The sequence below is a fragment of the Squalius cephalus genome, assembly GCF_949319135.1.
Source record: "Squalius cephalus genome assembly, chromosome: 3".
NCBI lineage: Eukaryota > Metazoa > Chordata > Actinopteri > Cypriniformes > Leuciscidae > Squalius > Squalius cephalus.
The window spans coordinates 13,747,378-13,767,140 of NC_137124.1; the positions used below are offsets into that span (position 1 = coordinate 13,747,378).

The 19,763-nt window shown below is 36.6% G+C and overlaps 1 protein-coding gene across 4 annotated transcripts in view; it reads right to left on the reverse strand.

Moving 5' to 3' along the window:
* ntrk3b (neurotrophic tyrosine kinase, receptor, type 3b) overlaps positions 1-15,761 on the reverse strand; it is a 135,770-nt gene extending 120,009 nt beyond the window's left edge. For 3 of the 4 annotated variants that reach the window (XM_079867215.1, XM_079867213.1, XM_079867214.1), the window contains exon 1: positions 15,279-15,750. In XM_079867215.1, the coding sequence (XP_079723341.1) occupies positions 15,279-15,526 (248 nt within the window). In that variant the 5' untranslated portion in view covers positions 15,527-15,750. Of the gene's footprint in view, positions 1-15,278 lie in introns of all 4 variants that reach the window. The other variant, XM_079867216.1, reaches the window with a different exon arrangement.
* Between the last annotated feature and the right edge of the window lie 4,002 nt (positions 15,762-19,763).

The window sequence follows — 19,763 nt, forward strand, 5'->3', positions numbered from 1 at the left end:
AAATCAATAAGCAGCTAATTGAAGAGAAACTAGGACTGAACAAATTAAATTGGGTATCTTAGTTAGGCAAACCAGGAAAGGAATTGTAAACAATGATACAAATAAAATAAACGATAATCTTTAATACGGGTTCCATAAAGAACCTTTAAAGGAGAAGTTCACTTGACTTCCATAGTAGGAAAAAAATATACTATGGAAGTCAATGGGACCCAAAAACTGTCTGGTTACTGACATTCTTCTAAATATCTTCCTTTCTGTTCAGCAGAAGAAAGAAATTCATACAGCTTTGAAACAACATGAGGGTGAGTATATGATGACAGAATTTTCATTTTAAAAGTGAACTTCTCCTTTAACACACATGGAACCTTTCCATTCCATATCCATTCTTTAGACTTTTAAAATGTTCTTGTTCTTTAAATAACTATTTAAGGTTCATTGGGGACCCAAAAATGGCATCGCTGTGAAAAAAAAAAAAAAACTTTTTGGAACCTTTATTTTTAAGAGTGCTTAGTGTTCAGAATTACTCCCACAGTTTAGGTTTGTATGGTCCCCCCATTTATTGCCTGCCAGAAAAAGAAAAAAAAAAACAAGATTTCTTGAAAAAGTATAGAACACCCCTCCTGAACAAGCCACATGATTTGAGGTACTGTATCATTTATTTCTGTAACATAAATAGTGATGGGTGAGTTATGTGCTGAATTTTAATTCTTACCCTAAGTATTAACAATAGTGAATGTTTACATGCCGAAAGAATGCAATGCAAGAATGTGTTTACATGACATTTTAAACTTTTGAGTTTTCTCTGTCAGTCTTGACGTCAAAATAGACATGAACACTGAACACTGGTTAATAGTCAGTCGTAAAAAACTGCATATTAACTCTCACTGCTAAAAGTGCACAGCAGAGATGTAGCTGTAAAAAAGGCGGATGAATTATAAATCTATGTGGGTATCCTGCTGTGCATTGGAGACAAGATGAACTATCAGCATGTATTTTAACATTTTAAATACTCTGTCAAATTTGTCAAACTCAAAATGTCAAATTTATAGTTGAAATGGCAAAGGATAAATTCCAATTTAAATCAATTATATTTATGTTTAACAAATCAATGGGATTTTCTCTAAGAATGCCAAGGAAGCACTGTCTTCTCAAAAGATGTGACAGAACAATATAATATACAAGTGAAAAGTGACATGAGGACACCATCAATACACCTGCCATGTTTACTGCGGATTTAATTATATTAATAGTCGCCCGAAAACAAGACAAAAATTAATAATAATAGCCTCCTCATTAATAGCATCACTCCTCCATAACAGGCTAATAAATGTATCTCAGTGTTGACAGATTGGAATTGTCCAAGTATCGTACCAGAAGCTCAAAATTATCGTATTTAAAATTATTGTACACGAGTCAAACGTACAGAATACAGATATTTATCTAGACCAACAACTTTTTGGCATGACCTGCAAATTACTTTAATAACAAATAACTATCGCCCTCAGCTTGGAAATAACTGCCCTAAGTGCCCTGGCACGTTAACTTGTGCTCATGAGAGAGAGTCATTCTCCACGATGATTGGCCACGTAGACGTAACATGAGATGAGATGGAAGACATGTGAAACACCACGTTCACGTTCTCCTAACATGATGGTACACTGAAAAAAATGATTCATTGACTAGTTGAATTTACTAAAAAAAATTATGTTAATTGGATCCACATAATTCATTTTAGCTACATTTAAACAAATGCATTTCGTTGAACTAAGTTCAGCTTAATGCATTTGTTTAAATGTAGCTAAAATCAATTGTGTGGAACCACTTACGATAAAAACATTTAGTAAATTCAATGAATTTACTGAAATCATTGAATTTACTAAAAAAAAATATCGTAAGTGGTTCCACACAATTGATTTTAGCTACATTTAAACAAATGCATTAAGCTGAACTTAGTTCAACGAAATGCATTTGTTTAAATGTAGCTAAAATGAATTATGTGGAACCAATTAACATAATTTTTTTTAGTAAATTCAACTAAGTCAATGAATCATTTTTTTCAGTGAGACGTATGGATCCACAGCTAGATCAATGAGTATAAAAGCCCTATGATTACAACGACCATCATTTGAAGTGTCACAAAATTCAGAAATTATCGTACATTATGAGATTTTTTTCATTTTTGATCGTACAGAGGTCAAAATTATCGTTTTTGTACGTCTGGCAACACTGGTGTATCTTTTCCAGTACCAATCAACTTTATCCAACAAGTAACGTGGTATGAAGAAACACTAAATCGCTGGGTTAAAAACAAAGAAGGATCTGTCTGCTTCCTGAATGACAGTAAACACGCCCACTATTAGCTAAGTAGGCTCCTGGCCACGCCCACTAAACCCGCTTGATGAGACTTTTCTCTCATACCAAATCCCCATCCTCCAACTCCACACTTTCGTGACGTAATTCTGCTTGTACTGTCAGGTAGAAGTCTGCTGCGGAGCTCGTGGGATAGTTTCACAAAAATGAATAGCTGATTCGACTCCCATACTATGTACTATATTTTCCATTCTGTAATGTAAATGACTCATTTACATTTGGGAATGACTCATTAAAAATGATGGGATTTTTTTGCACTGAGTAGGCTATTTAGGCTACCTGTTCAAGTTGGATACTCTCACCTTAAAGGACAAGTTCGGTATTTTACACATAAAGCCCTGTTTACAGATCGTTTCTGATGAAATAGAACGGTTAAGATTAAACTTTTGACAGATGCTGCTGTCGCGAGAATTTTAGGTTTATTTCGCTTCCCACCCCCCCTCAAGAATGGTAGTCTATGTGCACTGGAACAATCCTTTCTAAAACGCATTAAACTTTCGTTTACAAAGACGTGAAACTCACCGAGTGGTCAGGGGTGTCCACTGGTATGCTCACACAAAAATCGCTGCAAAAGATGCTTTCCAACAGGTGTTTTACCATTCGTTGTAAAACTGTGGATCTATTTTTCCAAACGTCTCACACCCGTAGATTCTTCCGTTGAGAGCTTGAATAATAGACACTCCAGCCCAGTTGGTGGCGATAATGCACATTTGCCAATTGCAAGCAAACCACTGGCATTTCACTGAATACACAGAAGAAGCAGAAGAAGAAGCGGCGGAGTAATACCGTACCTCACACAGCACATTCAATGCAAGTCAATGGAGTTGGACAAAAACTATGATAAAACCTGTTGGAAAGCATCTTTTGCAGCGATTTTTGTATGAGCATATCAGTGAACACCCCTGACCACTCGGTGAGTTTCATCTCTTTTTAAATGAAAGTTTAATGCGTTTTAGGAAGGATTGTTCCAGTGCACATAGACTACCATTCTTGAGGGGGGAGGGGAAAGCGAAATAAACCTAAAATTCTCGCGACAGCAGCATCTGTCAAAAGTTTAATCTTAACCGTTCTATTTCATCAGATACGATCTGTAAACAGGGCTTTATGTGTAAAATACCGAACTTGTCCTTTAACTAAGATGCAAAAATATATCTGAGATTAAATTATAAATGATATCATTGGACAGTTATATATTTTTATTTATAACTTACAAGAATTTGTAGCTTGCCAAAAGTACCTTTTGAAGACACTGGCAGATATTGTGAGAAAGGCTTGAGAACGGGAAATGATTGAAATCTGTATTGACTTCTTTGCTCACATTAGACTTATAAAAGCATTGAAATATTGAGCTCTCTGATCAATTTGTCTGACTTCCTTTGGAAAGGTGTTCAATTGAGGTAAAATCATGATAATGTTTCATCTCTAGTATATACACGGCAATTATACTGTCCCCATATAGCGGTGACCTTTAAAAATGTGCAAATGTCTCAGCCTCATTTTCCCTATTCACTGCACCTATTAGCAATGCCTTTCAACATTCTTGTCATCTTCACATGTTGTCGTTTTATCACTTAGAAAAATGTGTGTTTACGGAATATATGTTGAACAGATTTTTTTGACCTAGAAATGAGCGCTCTTTTTAAAAGAAAACACAAATGACAATGCAAGCGCCATAATTTAACAGTAAGTTCACCCAAAAAGACAATTCTGCTGTCCTTAATCACCCATGTCATTTTTTAACTCCATACGACTGGACTTACTTTCTATACATTATATAGACTACTTTTATGAGACTTTATGGTGCATTTGCATCCTTTTTGAATGCTTTAGTCCCCATTTTTGCAATTGTATTGTAAAAACAAAAAAAGTTCTCCGTTAGGGTTCCATGGAAGAAAATAGATTTTGAATGACATAGGTCAAAAGTTTTCATTTTGGGGTGAACTATTCCTTATTCCAAAAGTGTTAATTCCAAAACATATAACTCTGACCAGCAACAGAGCAATTACACATTCTCAAGGAGATTTCCTCCATATTAAGTTTTTCTGATCCGAAGTGCTGCGGGCATCTTATCGAAGCTAATGTGCGTAAGACTTAACTTTCCCAAACTAACCGTGTCTAGGCAGGCATGCATTTAGGCCATGTATCAATGTGCCTCAGATTAACTGTGTGCAGCATTCGCAGCTTCATGATTCATGTCCAGAACTGGCAGTCTAAATATAGGCACAACAAAACCCCTTCTGTGCTGTATCTACATTCTGCACATCTCTACCCTCATCCACTCCTGAGCTTCAGCCAAAATGAAAATGAGCATAATTAGGTCCCATGAGGCAGAGAGCATTAGACAGAGAAGCAATAATGGCACGGACGCCAATATCTTCCTGGTTTTGGAATGTCAATGTCACTTGCCATGCCAAAGGCTGCAGTGAGCACTTGTTTGGAAAACCTGCACGAGATGACTTCCTTAACACAGAGTAGTGGGCAATTTTGATTTCCTGCACTTATCAGGGGAAAACAGGCAAACATTTTGCTCTCTGGTGGGGGGAATGTATGAAGAAAACACAGCGATGGTCATCAACTCCGCAGCCGGGCACATATTAAAAAGAAGACATTTTACACGCTATAAATATGTTCTCTGCTCATCTACTATTATGTTTTTTGCATGTTGTTGAAAGCATGCCGTACACTACAGTTCAAAAGTTTGGGGTCAGTAAGATTTTTAAAAAAGTTTTTGAAAGAAGTCTCCAATGCTCGCCAACGCTGCAGTTATTTGATCAAAAATACAGTAAAACATTCAGAGGGTAGGGTCATAATTTGGCATAAACAACATGAAAGCATGGATCCATCCTGCCTTGAATCAATGGTTCAGGCTGCTGGTGGTGTAATGGTGTGTGAGATATTTTCTTGACACACTTTGGGTCCCTTAGTACCAATTGAGGATCGTTTAAATACCACCCCTTAAAAGTCCACCCCTTTATGACTTTATGACTTTAAATCTCCTTTATAAATGCTTTACAAGGCATAACTAGTCCTCACTTTAGATGAGCTCACAAAAATAGTTAACCGACCACTACTAAATGCTTTATAACTACCTGAATTTACTACATTTACTTCCACTTAAGTGATCTTATGAATCACTGACAACACCTAAACAACTGCTTTGTAAATAATGCTATACTTCATTTAGAAATTATAAATTGATCATTAATAAAGTATGAAAACACAATTATTAAACACATTAAAGATATGCTTCTAAATGAAGAATAAATAAAGTATTTATACAAGAATAAAGCATTTATAGCTTTATCTATAAACTGCTTATTAATGTCTATGCTTTATAAATTACGAATTAAATGTTTATTAATGCTTAACTAATGATTAATAGCGTGCAGTTATTATAAAGTGTTACTGAACTTTCAAGTATTTTCAAACATGCCCAAATATATATATATATATATATATATATATATATATATATATATATATATATATATATATATATATATATATAAAAGCATATCATGCTTGGTTATGCAGTCCCTAACAATTTACTTGCCATTGTTATGTGCCATTGCACACACACACACATGCATGTCTATATTACTAACAGAGCACTATCGCTCTACACTGGCCAAAAGGGGACTCTCTGACCGATGTCTACCTATCCAACAGGGGACTCCCATCAAGGATATTGTAGTCTGGCATTTTTTAATTATTTTTTATTTCAATATCATTTTCAAATTTCCAATAAATTTCAGTTTAGTTTTAGTTAGTTTCATTAATTGTTTTGTTAGTTTTAGTTTAGTTTTTATTTTGTGAACACATTTCTATTTAGTTTTTATATATTTAGTTTCAGTTTTAGCTTTAGTATTTATAGTTTAGCAGAGTTAACAGAACACTTCCAGTTAAAGACAATTAATTTCAGTAAAGTTTAATGTTTGCAGTTTACAGTTAACTCTTGTGAAAACCTTTTAATAATAAAAATAAAATAATAGTTTGAGGATGAACAAAGAACCAAACATATGCAACTAAAAAGTTCATTCATAATCATTCATATTAAAAATTAAATCTTGTTAAACATGGTGTATAAGAAAAGGGGAAAAAATATGCGTATGATTATTATGATTATTCTTTAAGGTTATTTCTATGATTAATCCTTTCAAACATTATTTATGCTTTTTGTCTATTGCATCGTTTAAAATCATATACTCATAGTTATACTCATATTCAAATGTTCTATTCAGACCAGACATTTAGTATAGGCCTACTTCTACTCTGACAAATGTAGCCTACGTCTAGCCTGGCAAGCCAGACCTACATCAAGATGTTAGGTCTGGCAACTCACCATAGACACGGCTCAATCTGAGTTGCGGGATAAACGGCTGTCTTTCAAATTCCCTCGGCACGCAATAGGACAGCGCTTCAACCAACCAGAGCGTTTTCCCAACAGCGGAGCTAACGTTAGTTGATAGATTCAACTTTTGAATCTGGCCGGCAAAACTACGAACACATCTTCCTTTTTTAAGAATGACTTAAGTGCCGTTCTTTGCTCTTTTCTCAAAGAAAAACTTAACTCCAAGTCCTCCAGAGTCGCGGCCAAAGTCGATTTGAAAGACCGCTGTTCGCCAGCAGCAGCAGCTCTTCTTTGTTTTCAAGTAGCAGGGAACCGTCGCAACTCTGTCGTCATTATGTTAAGCCCACCCTGCCTACTCTATACACGATGTGATTGGCCTGACCCAATTTTGGTTTTTACAGCTCCGAAAGTCAACGGAGAGTTGCTAGACTACCCTGGCTGCAAAATAAATTTTGCTGCCGCTAGGGTGCGCCTAGATTTCTAGGCTAGCCTACGTCTATTTCTGGGCTAGACATGCTATTTGTTTTTTACGTTTTCTGCTCAGTGTGGTATCTAATCTAATATGTGTGGTTTAGTTTCACATGAGATGGTTATCTTACCTGGAATTAATGTACAGCTGTATTTGCATAAAGTCAAGTCATGATAGAAATATTTAATTGGCTAGTTCTGCTTCTTAGGGCTGGTTCACACAGAAAGCGGTTTTGCTTGGAAAAACGAAAAAAAAAATGTTCCTAGGGACCCTACAGCCTGGAAGTCATAACATACAAATCTATGCACTAGTACAAAGCATTAATTGTAAAAACGTGTCCAGCTAATTTAACATAAATAAGTACATGAGAGCATGCTGTACTTTTTGTATAACTGGAGTATGGCTTTAAATTGTTAATCCACCCAAAAATGAAAATTATGTTATCGTTTCCTCACCCTCATGTCATTCCAAACCTGTATTCCTTTCTTCTCTGGAACATAAAAGAGGATGTTAAGGTTGGTAACCAAACAGTTTCGGTTCCCGCCGACTTCCATTATATATTTTTTAACCATACAATGGAAGTCAAAGGGAACTAAAACTGTTTGGTTATCAACATTCTGATAAATCATACTATATTTTTGTTATTATAAAACTGTAAATGTTGATTGTAAAAGCTGCACATCACTCTTAAATTAAAAGTTACACAACAGACTGTCAATATGTGTATTAGGGCCCTATTTTAAAGGGGTCATCGGATGCAAAATTCACTTTTATGGTGTTTGCATATAAATGTGTCTTTGCAGTGTGTGGACACAACCACCAATTAAAAAAATTTTTTGGTTTAACAACGGGAAAAATGGTCGGTCTAAACGGGTTGTCCCTATTCTTTTAATGAGTAACGGGTGTGTTTTGGGCGTAACATGCAATAAACCAAAAAGAGTCTCATCTCCCATTCCCTTTTAAAAGCCAGTTGCACTCGCGCCATTAGGCGTGACAAATAGGCGTAAATGCATTTGCTATTTAAACAATGTGGCGCAGGACGTGAAAATGATAACTAATTGCTTTAACCTTATCACTGCTACAGTCTTTATTGTGTGTCACCCCAGATTATCACCACATTAATAACAATTAAAAAAATATGTATCCTGGAATAACTGCTGCCAATGGCTTGCTGATGATTCCATGGTGCAAAACTTCAGCAGCAGGGCGTTCAGAGCAGGTACGTCTGTCAACAAGCCTTCTAATACTATTTCATGTAGAGCTTTCTTTTGTGCACTCAATACGTCTTGTCTTGAGTTGAGCAATACATGGCATATCCCCTGATGAGTATTCTAGCAGCCCATTGTTGTATGAGAAGCTTTTAAATAAAATACTGGATCACTGTTCCCTTTTGTACTGGCATGAAGCCCAAAGTGACATACAGCATGCAAATCTGGGAAACTTTTGGCTGTGAAAATAAAGTGTTTAAAGCACATCCCATCTGGGGTCCTAGCACATACATGCTGTTGATCATAATTTGCAGCCCGCCGGCTGGGATAGTAAACGTAGTGTGTGTGCACGAACAAGTTTACACTGACTTCCTCTAGTTTCCCACGCTTACAACAAGTGTTAACTAACTTCTGATTCAAATGAAGTAAGGACAAATATTCATTGTGAGACATTTTGCAATAGTGTTTCGGAAGTGTTGCGTTTTCATTGTGGTCCCTGTGGGACACATAAAAGCAGCTTCCTGCAAGAATTAATCCTTTTTTATATATATGCCTGCTTACACTGATCCTTTTGAGCTGGATTGAGGGGAAACACATACAATACTGTAATCAACAGCTAAATGCCTTATTTCAAAGGTTGTCTTACAAAATAGTTGCTTTTAACATTAATGACCCTATATACACGTAATCTGGATTCCGTAATCAGATTCCCAAGATTTTGTACTTGTAATACGTTTTTATGAAAAACTTAACGTTTTTTATTGATTACATGATCACATGTTATTCTCACCATGGCAGTACATTATTCATAATTCATTGATTGTCCCTACTATTTCTTTTTTTATCTTTGAAATGTTCCTTTCTAAAAAAGCCTAATGCTTACAGAAGGTCTTCCAGGTTTGAGGAATTGCACACACAGACCAGCCTCTATATGAGCCGATCACTGAAAACTGAGATAAACGAGTTAGTTCAAAGAAATCTAAAAGGAATCAAAAAGTAGTCTGATTATACTACCTTAAATGTGTAATGTAATGGATTATGTTACAAACTACAATTTTTGTCAGAACTGACTACAATTTGTAAGTAATCTACCCAGCATTACATTATAATTTTTTTATATTTAAAAATTATTTTAAAAAAAAGTCCAATATGCACTATTTTATGCTTCTTATGCATTATTTTTATGCTTACTGGAGTATCAAAGTGATACCTTAAACAACGTGTGAGTCTCTTGTGCACTTTGTGTGAGGAGAGCTATTTGTAAGAGTTGCTTGTTTTGTAGAGCATTTCAAATTATTTACTTACAATGTTGCTTTATAGTAAGGACGCTGCCTTATAAGTTGGCAGTGGACAGGTTTGAAACCTGTCAGTATACAGACGCATAACTAAAATAAGTCATCTAAGAACAGTGCTTGAGGTTGGATTATAATAACGAAGACATTTTATATAAAATCAAACACGGTGACAGTGACAGCAGTCTTTTCATGTAATATATGTCAAATCGGATTCTGCGACACTCTCATACATCTATTTTACACATATTCCAAGCCCTCTGAGAATCTTGCACATGACAAGAACTGTACACACTTTTAATAGGATAGGACATTTTCCATTTAAAATCTTTCTGCTGTATTTCAATTTCAATCTCCATATCTACTTGGCTCATAGTCTGGGGAAAAAAAGAAAAGTGTGAATGTCTGACAGATTCCATTTCATGATATTATATGAACCTGTCCTGTACGTCTGAGGTTTTGCCACACTGAAGCTGAAATCTATTCCAGCATGTTATGCAGCAGGTAGGACCATGATGCATTCTGTAATATACAGTCTTGTGGACCGCATCCAAAACTTTGCAGACTAGGTCTTTACCCTATTAGCTTAAAACACAATCATTACTCAGATTAAGCTTTCAAAGAGAGAAAATATTAATTAAATTGGATCTAAAAATAGTTGTGTTGGTAAGGAATTTGTGGCTTGTAGGATTTTATGTGACCTAGAAAAGGAGGATCAAAGGAATTTTGTTCATGGATTCAAAGTGTTCAATATTTCATGGTGGAATAATGCCGCCATGAAAGAAGTCTTGTGGTGGCAGACGAAATCTGTGCGGTGTCGAAAAGAGTGGCATTGTGGCATTGCGCTGCTGTCATTCTGCTGCGATTACGTAGCTTCATTTTGTACAGCCTTGAGAAACAGACACCAGGGCTAAAAATCATAAAGAAAAAAAGTGTGCCCTCCTTTTTCTTCCTTTTCAGTTACCAGATGATTATTTCATGATGTGATCTATTTAATGAGATATTTTGCTTATTTAATTTGAACTGTCACATCTTTTTCACTCTCTGTCCTCGCCTTGCACTGATTCTTGAGACATGGGACAAAACAGGCTACAGAAGAGAAACTACGATGGAAATTATTAAAAGGGTCATGAATTGAGAAATCTAAGAGATCCTTGTACTATAAAAAATATCCTGTAAGTTTCAGAACTCAAATCTTCCTTGTTAGTCCAAACATTTAATCGTGGTCCGTTTAGCATTCAAATTGGCATTTTTAACACCGAGGGATACGTTCTCAAGTTTCAGTGCGCACTAAAATCTCAGGTTTGGAATCATTTACCCACAAGTCTAGCATGTCAAGTTTAGGGATGATACTTCGAAAGCTAATGTGCATTAACCCAAGCCCTTGCCTTGTTTTAAAATCCGAAGGGCAATATGATGTTTGCAAAGGAGCTAGCCTAGGCAGATTACAAGTGCTTACATTGATAACTAGGTTAATAGGCATGAGGTTATTATGCCTAACATAACTAGAAAACCCAAATGTATCTGTAGGTCTATGAAAAAAAGCACTTTGAAATTATGGTATAGGGATTACTTGCCCAGGATTAGGAGTGTTAGCAATTGTAGTAACCATTAATGTGTTAATTAAAGAGCAGCTAATATTGTTAATATCCACCTTTGATTGAGATGTCTGTCCCTTCATCCGATAGTGTTCAGAAGGAAGTCAATATGAGAAGACAGTAGGTGTGCCCCTTTTTCATTTGGATGACACCTATCACGACTAGAAAGTTCATATTTTCCCCAGAAAGAATCAAAATTATCCACAAAGGGGATATATCTTGACAGTGGTTTCATAACCATATGGAGAGACCACAAACGGCTGAATTTCTCACCTTCTGTACGAAGAGAAGAAATAGGACCGGAAACAACAGGTAGCATCCCTGCTTCCTGGATAAGGCCAAGTAGATTTATAAAATCTTTCTTTAGACTCTGTGAGTTTCTGTCCATGACGTCATTAGAGCCGATAACAAAATGTTCTGCGTTAGGGAGTTTCTTGTTTATTGTAGGAAATGCTGCAATTAAATCCCTTACCCCTGCTCCAGGATAACGGAGAGTTCTGGCATTGGGGACGTTGACTTTGCGAACCATTGAACTTCCAGCAATAACTCTGCTTGGTGTAAGTTGAGTGCGTCGAAGCGCATTACAGTTCTGTACCGAACTGTAATGGCAACATAACGACTATATGACGAGAAAAAAAAACTATATGCTTGAGCATTCTGTCCTTTTTAGGGTCGCATATTCCTCTTTTTGGTAATGGCAGAGACATTGGAATTGATTTTAACATGAAAAACTGTTAATTAATCATAGTAGTTGGTGTTTACTTGCAATACGGCACACAGATTTAAACGGATTGTTTCAAAGAGAGTATCAAAAACTGGATAGAAAATAGACTATTACTTCTAAATTAGGATGTTTTTTTATTATTATTATGTAAAAGTCTAGCTAACATTATAAGTGGACCTCAAAGAATGTAGTTCCGTAATCTCTTTAAAAAATGATTTCCTTAGAGAAACAATGAACAATGTTGTTATTCAAAACGAATGGCAAGTCAAATTGAGACATGTTTTGCCTCACGTATTTTGCATCGTGTTTTGCCTCAAGTTATAAGATTTAACCTAGCTCAGTTTGAACAGAAGATCTAGATCTTGTTTCTTTCTGCTTCTCTATATCCATATCATGCAACATAATTATGCATTATGGTGCATTACGCACTGCAGCTCCTTCAGATGAACTTTAGCTATCGGAAGACTCTCTAATTATAAAGAACAGAGCTAGTTTTGACCTAGAAACCTCAACATTAACACACAGACAGAGCTTGACATGGGCACATTTCCAATTAAAGAAGCAGCATTGTAAATCAACGGTTTATTACATTACATTGAGGGATACATTTGCTGATAATAGTGAAAAAGCAGACTTTAAAAAAGAACTATAAGCTCTGTTCAGAAACAAATCCCCACTGTTACTGTAGAGCACCAATGCATTCTCCTCTTCTCCTAAACTCTTTCCCATCACATTTAGTTTTACTAGCCTAGGAAAGAAAAAGGAGCTCAAAGTTATTCATTCATTTCAATTCCTTTGGTATGAACGGATGGAATATCCCATGTCATTGTGCATGTATTATCACTTTTTAAACAAGGAGCCTTGACCATTCCAGTGTCAAGTATAAATTGGTCGAGGCAAACTTCGAGGCAGTCACATTTTTCCATAATATTAAATGAAAAAGGAAAATATTATATTTTGCAATAAGCAAATGAAGCCAGTTTTTAAAACCATTAAGATTTTTTGCAGTGTGTCATTATTTCATTATTTTCATGAAAATTGAGCACATTTCCCTCAAAATAATCATTACCATAATGTGTCTGGTATGCTTTATTTATTTAAAAAAAATTGTGCAATTATCATTATTCTCAGCAGTGATTCTCATTAGATTCTCATTACTGCTGTAGTGTACTTAGAAATTGTTTTTACCATATTGTATAAAAAACATATTGCATTGATAAATACATACTGATATATAAATTCACATTAAAGTAATACGAATTTAAAAAAATGAGAATTGAGCGCTAATGAGAATTGTCAGAAAATAATGCACAAAAAAAAGAAGAGCTGTCTCATGAGATTCCCCTGATTTGAAATTGAATCACTATTATTCTATACACTATGAATTTCTTTGGAAATCAAAGTTGTCTGATAGATTGTTGTGAAATATTGAAGAAAAACAGCTTCTGGCTACCAACAATTCTGCAGTTTCTCTCTCTCTCTCTCTCTCTCTCTCTCTCTATACAGTACGTCTAACACGACTATCGTTTGTCTCCATGATTCATCATAAGCTAATTAAAATACAATCACCTTAGAAACAAACTTCAAAAGCTCAAACAACTCAACCCGAGCCTCGTTTCCAGATCTCAAGCACTTCCTTTTTGAACCTCCTTAGCTCCCACAGGTTATCAATGCGTCTTTTGATTGTTGCCTCGGAAAGTACTTCATTTATATTCCTCAGTAAAAGTGGGGCCCCCGCAGATGGCTCTACGATCAGCTTCCCCGACAAAAATCCCTATTATAACCATTACAAGAGAGACAAACAAAAATTTAGCACAAATTTCCTTTAAAGGACAACTTCAACGAATACCTCACTGGCTGCATGCAGGGGAGAGACAGGGTCAGTGCCATTCTATAGTTACGGTTCTTCACATTAAAGAGCCAAACCCTGACGTTCTTCTTAATTCTCAAATGGCAGTCCTGACCTACTTAACACAAAAAAGGCCTCATAAAACTTGATGATGTGCTTGTAAGTCATATGATGAGTTTCAAATGCTATCGCAAGAATATCACAAAAGACACAAAAGTGTCCTCTTTTGAAAAAAAAAAAGTGTTTCATATACATGTATAGCTATAAAATACATTAGGTAGCTTAAACTTGAGAGAATGCTTCCTATAATTGCAATAGCTGCATTAGAAATATGTTGAATATTATTAATTAAAAAAAAAACTAAATACATCCATTAAATCTCAGACTCAATCTTAATGATAAAATTAAAGCATTTTGGCTCAAAAAGCTTGAGTGAGAAAGACACACCTACTCTGATACTGAATTTCACATTTGAAAAACAGACACTTTGATTGAAAAACTGAAACTTTGGAGGATCCCCTCCATTTTCTGAGACAGCAACTAAATAAATCATGTGTTCACTGCACACAAACACTGTCATGTATCACGGTACAGCCAGCCATGAAAAGGACAAACAGACAGACAGCAAGATAGACCGACAGCCAGAGAAACAGACAGCTATCTCTTTCTCATGTTCGATATGAATATAGAAGTTTTAGAACAGATCAAGGTTGTAAATAGAATCACCCAGCACTATGGAGATTGTAGGAGCTGTCCAGAGTGCTGAATGAAAGAAATCTCTGTAACCTGTTGGTGCACTGCTGTTCACTTCAAACCATTCATTGCTAGTGTTATATTATCACTGCAATCCCTTCTATAATATACATGTCACAACAATGAATTTATGTTTAGACCTGAATATTAATATTTACAAAAAATCCATTTTAAGCAATGAGGGAAGTGTGGAAAATAGGCTACCATTTCCAATGTCTAAGGTTGCTAATCACACAGTCATATCAAACTGAACGTTTAGGATGTTTCATTCAATAATATGAAAAACTGACTTGGCTGCATTGATTAAATCAATGAGAAAGCAAACAGGTTCTTACATGCTATGATCATTAATTAATGCAGAAGCACGACATAAAATTTCAAAACAGCAATAGCATCATTGCAAAATGTTTGATAATAGGCTATGCTCTTAAATGATATACCTCGTAAAACCTTTACGGACAAAAAAAAATGGCATCTTGAGATTGTGAATCTTTAAATAATCGAATTAGTTTTGAAATATACATAATACATAATACAAGTTCGAACAATAATGCAGATTTGATAAAGAAGCCAAGTTTTACTATAGGGGGAAGTCGTGGCGAGATATATATTTATATATCTATTTTGCGCAGTATAGGAGAGGGACGCACAGAAACCCACTTACATGGACGTGATGTTCCTGAAGAGCTCTTCAATGTCATTATTGTTACTGCCATTGCCCGCCGGATCTTGTAGAGCAAGTAAAGGGAAGAAATTTCCACTGTCGGACTTATTGCAATAGATCTCAGTGGGCGAACAGCTGCATGTTGGTGGACAATCGAGCATGGAGCTCCAATAACCCTGGAAGATGCTTGAAAGAAAGAAAAGCCTCCAGGTGAACACAGGAACCGCTGAACAGAACCATATATCCATGACTTTTGGATCCAAAACGACTCGACGTCTTCCAGGGCTGACGAGGATGGTGATGATGAAGATCGCTGATGAGTGTTTAATATCTAAATGCGTTGGCTACATAAGAGTGCGCGCGCCTGGGAACATCATATGAGGTTGGGCTCGTAATCTAATCGCCTTATCAAAAGAACAAGAGCAAATGCCACAACTCGCCTGGACTTTCCGTTCCACAGTCCATCATAGAGATGCTCTCAGTGTCCAGGCTGGAGGAAAGTACTGCTGAAAGCGCGATGCTCCGGATGACGAGTAGAAAGTCCCACCTACTGGACAGAATTAAGACTGACACCTGCAAGAGGAGGAGGAATCCGATTTCCGACCAACAAAGGCTTTTATGTAAGACTTGCGCAGGAAAAAAATATATAAATCGAGTGTAGTTTATTCCTCTTTCATTAGTGATGGGTTTCCCCTATGTTTCCGTTGTTTTTCTGTCACTGATATTTTTAGTAGCAGACTAGGCTACCCAGTAAATTGATTTGTCAAGTAGAGAAGGCCGGGGCTAGTTGTCACATGAGGACGTTGTCATAGGGTCATATTTTATATAACCTATAAAACCACACTTACATATAATTCAAACGAGATTTTGACTTCCAGGTTGAATTGTGTTCTAAAAAGGGTTTCATAAATGTTTTCATAAATGTCAGGTGGATGTTGTGTTTAATATGCTGTAAAAATAGAAAACTAAAAATATATTTTATAGGTTCATTCAATAATACTTTCCTCATTAGGGAAGTTTCACACATGTTGCAACAAATAGTTTTTAAATATAAATATATATATTTAAAAAACGTAAAAATAACTGTCCAGCCAAATATTGAAAAAAAAGACTACCTTTAACGTGTATCTACAGTAAAATTGTGTTTCAAAAAAGTAAAGATGTTCTCTGGACTGAGAACAACTATAGCAACTACTTTTAAGACTGTATATTTTAACATTTATTCTAGTGCAATGACTTTCCATTGCAAGTGCATTAACATTATGATTTTTGCTTGTTTTTTATAAATTTAGAGTGCAAATTGTTGTGTGTAGTAATTGACAGCAAGCCTGTAAGCCACATACACAGTTGAACTTTACTCCTTGAACCTAAGTAAAATGTGCTTCATGTAGTACTAAGCTACCATAGAAATGAACAGTTTTTATTACAATGAGACTGAATCAGCGGGACTATTGAGTTACATCAATAAAAGTCACTTTATTGTTTAAGACAGGTATAAATAGCTTCCAGTTCTGTACATATAGCTTCTGGGGGCAGTTGTGGGCTAATGGTTAGAGAGTCAGTAACCCGAAGGTTGCGGGTTTGATTCTCAATACCGGCTAAATGACTTGAGCAAGGCACCTAACCCCCAATCGCTCCTCGGGTGAGACAACAAAAATGGCTGCCCACTGCTCCGGGTGTGTGTGTCCACGGTTGTGTGCAGTGTGTGTTTGTTGACTTCTCACTAAACATAATGTGTGTGCACTGGATGGGTTAAATGTAGGACAAATTCCAAGTATGGGTTACCATCCTCATTTACTCAGACTATATGTAAACAGAGCAAGCAAGACAAGTCTATTAGGAAAATGCATATTTTAATACATTTTAAATCCCAAAGAGACTTTTTTGAATGCATAACAACATCAGTGAAATCCTAGTTTAAAATAAACCCTTCACGCACATTTTCAAACAAACAATTATGGCAAATGGATTCTGAGTTGCCCTCTAAATATTTGAGTACTTGATCAATTTTCTTTCACAGCTAAGATCTTGTTTTTTTTAATGGTGTAGTCAGTATTGTCTTGCATTTCAAGTTACAGCATTTTGACATTCCGGAATCTTGATGCGTTTTGTAGATCTTGAAGGCCAGATTTACTACATGAGAGCGCAATTCCAAAAAGTGCCGATTGGAGTGGAAAGTTCTGCAAGTGATCTACAACGCGCCAATTAAAGAACACAGACACAGCCGGATCATTTCCATAATGACCAACGCAATCTACCAAGAGCAGCACAAATTAGAGCTTGGTATAAGACTTGCTTTTTTGGGCAGTAAATAATGCCGCAAATACTTGTAAATTGACTAGTGCAAACTTTAGTAAATCATCGTGCATGATTAATTTAAAAACTCTCCTCCCATAAATTTTGCATATGAATGGGAAACTCCTACAAATGCATATGCAATAAGGTCAGCGAAAATAATTGTCCACGTCATTTCAGCACAAATTTTTCACTGCGTGTCTTTAGTAAATCCTAAAAGTAGTTTTTTAACGCCAAAAGAGGGTTTGCGCTGGTGCAAGCTGTTAGTAACCCCCCCCCCTCCTCCTCCTCCTCCTTCTCCTCCTCCCATCATTGAATCCATTCACACCCCTTCTATAACGGACTGGTGCTGGTCTGAGAACCACAGCTAGACTAAAGCACATTATCTGATCAGCAGGACACTGGTTGTGGCCTGCTCTTCCCGAACCTTTTCAAGTTAAAATCCAGGAAAAGGACAGTCAATATAATCAGTGACCTGGTCATCCCGATCATTACATCTTTTAAGCACTGCCTTCCAAGAAGTAATTCAGAGCAATCAATGCTAAAACAGCCAGGTTCAAAAATAGCCCTCACGAGCAATTGAAACACAAAGGCATTTTTGTTTTCTAGAAAATGGACTTCTGCAGCTCGTGTCATATAATATACACTAAAACAGGCTTTATATTATATATATATCGTGTGTGTGTGTGCGCGCGCGTGTCTGCGTGTGGTCTGGGTAAACACTATGTTGTGGGACCAAAAGATCCACCAGTAATTTTTAAAAACTCAACGGGCCCTATCATACACGCGGCCAGGCGCGACGCAAGTGTTTTTTGCTAGTTTCAGCCCGACGCAGTTATCATTTTCATGTCCTGCGCCACGTTGTTTAAATAGCAAATGCATTTGCGCCCCTGGGCGTGCTGGTCTGAAAACGAGGTGTGTTCAGGCGCATTGTTTGCGCGTTGCTTTTTTGAGGCAACTGAAATAGACTGAGACCAACTGAAACCTGGTCAATGGCGCAGTATTATTATTATTTTTTGTTATTTACAGAGCGTGTTAGTAATGTGCGCCTATAGGTGGGTCCACAAAGCGCGTACACTTTGTCCAGTAGATGGTCTATTTGCGCGCTTTAACCTCACGCACGAGCAAATCCATTTTCTCGCTAGAGGAGCGTTCAGTTTTTCCGCCATGTAAATAGTGAATCCGCCATGGCACGAGCGCAACTGGCTTTTAATAGGAATGGGAGATGAGACTCTGATTGGTTTATTGCACGTTACGCCCAAAACACACCCATTACTCATTAAGAGAATAGGGACAACCCTTTTAGACCATGACCCTGTCTCCTCCTGAGATGCCTTCATCTGATCAATTTTTGAAGGCCGCATAGATGTATCCTTCGCTGCTTTCGATATCGCACTATCCTGTGCGTTCTATTCTGTAACAGTTTGTGTGTGAATGTATGTTTTTGACCAATGTTTTCCACTTGTGATGCCATTTCTAGCGAGAAATCACTATTGTAGTAATTAAATATTCACTTAGTTATCTCCAAAGCTCTCTTATTTTGCTGTAGATCATAAACCGCAACGCTGCCTCAGAATCAGTTTCAGCAAGGTACCGTCATGCTCAAATGCTGCCTGAGGCAACAAGTCAGCAGCCTGAGCTTTCGGACGCAGCCCTAGAATGAGGAAAGCACAGGAAACAGGAACTGAAACAAATACAAAATAAAAGATTACAAAACAAGAGCACTGATATTGCTGAATATGCCTTTATTATAAAGACCTGATAACAATCAGCTGATATTATTTTGAACCATTCATGCACAAATGTTTCATGCAAGGTTGTGAACAATTTAAACTAAGACATGTGAACATTTGGAATTTAAAAAGATTGAATTCATTATTGTGGTTTAAAGTGGTAAATGCAATGTTATGATTACCTTATCATGTGATGACAGCAAATGGCAGAGGTTTTTAAGACACCTCATGGTGCACAATATCAGTGTTGATGAGGAATAAAGGCAACTGCGTAGTGTAAGTGCATTAGTTTTTTAGAGCTATACCTGAGGCGACAGAATGCCCGAGGGTAATTATGAGGAGCTGTCAAAACGGCTGCTGAAACAAGGGCAGGGCTCACTTTCAGTTCAGCCTTTAAGCCTGTCAGCACAGCATCCCACCACTTATAGATACGTCAAAACCGACTGAGGCAGATATC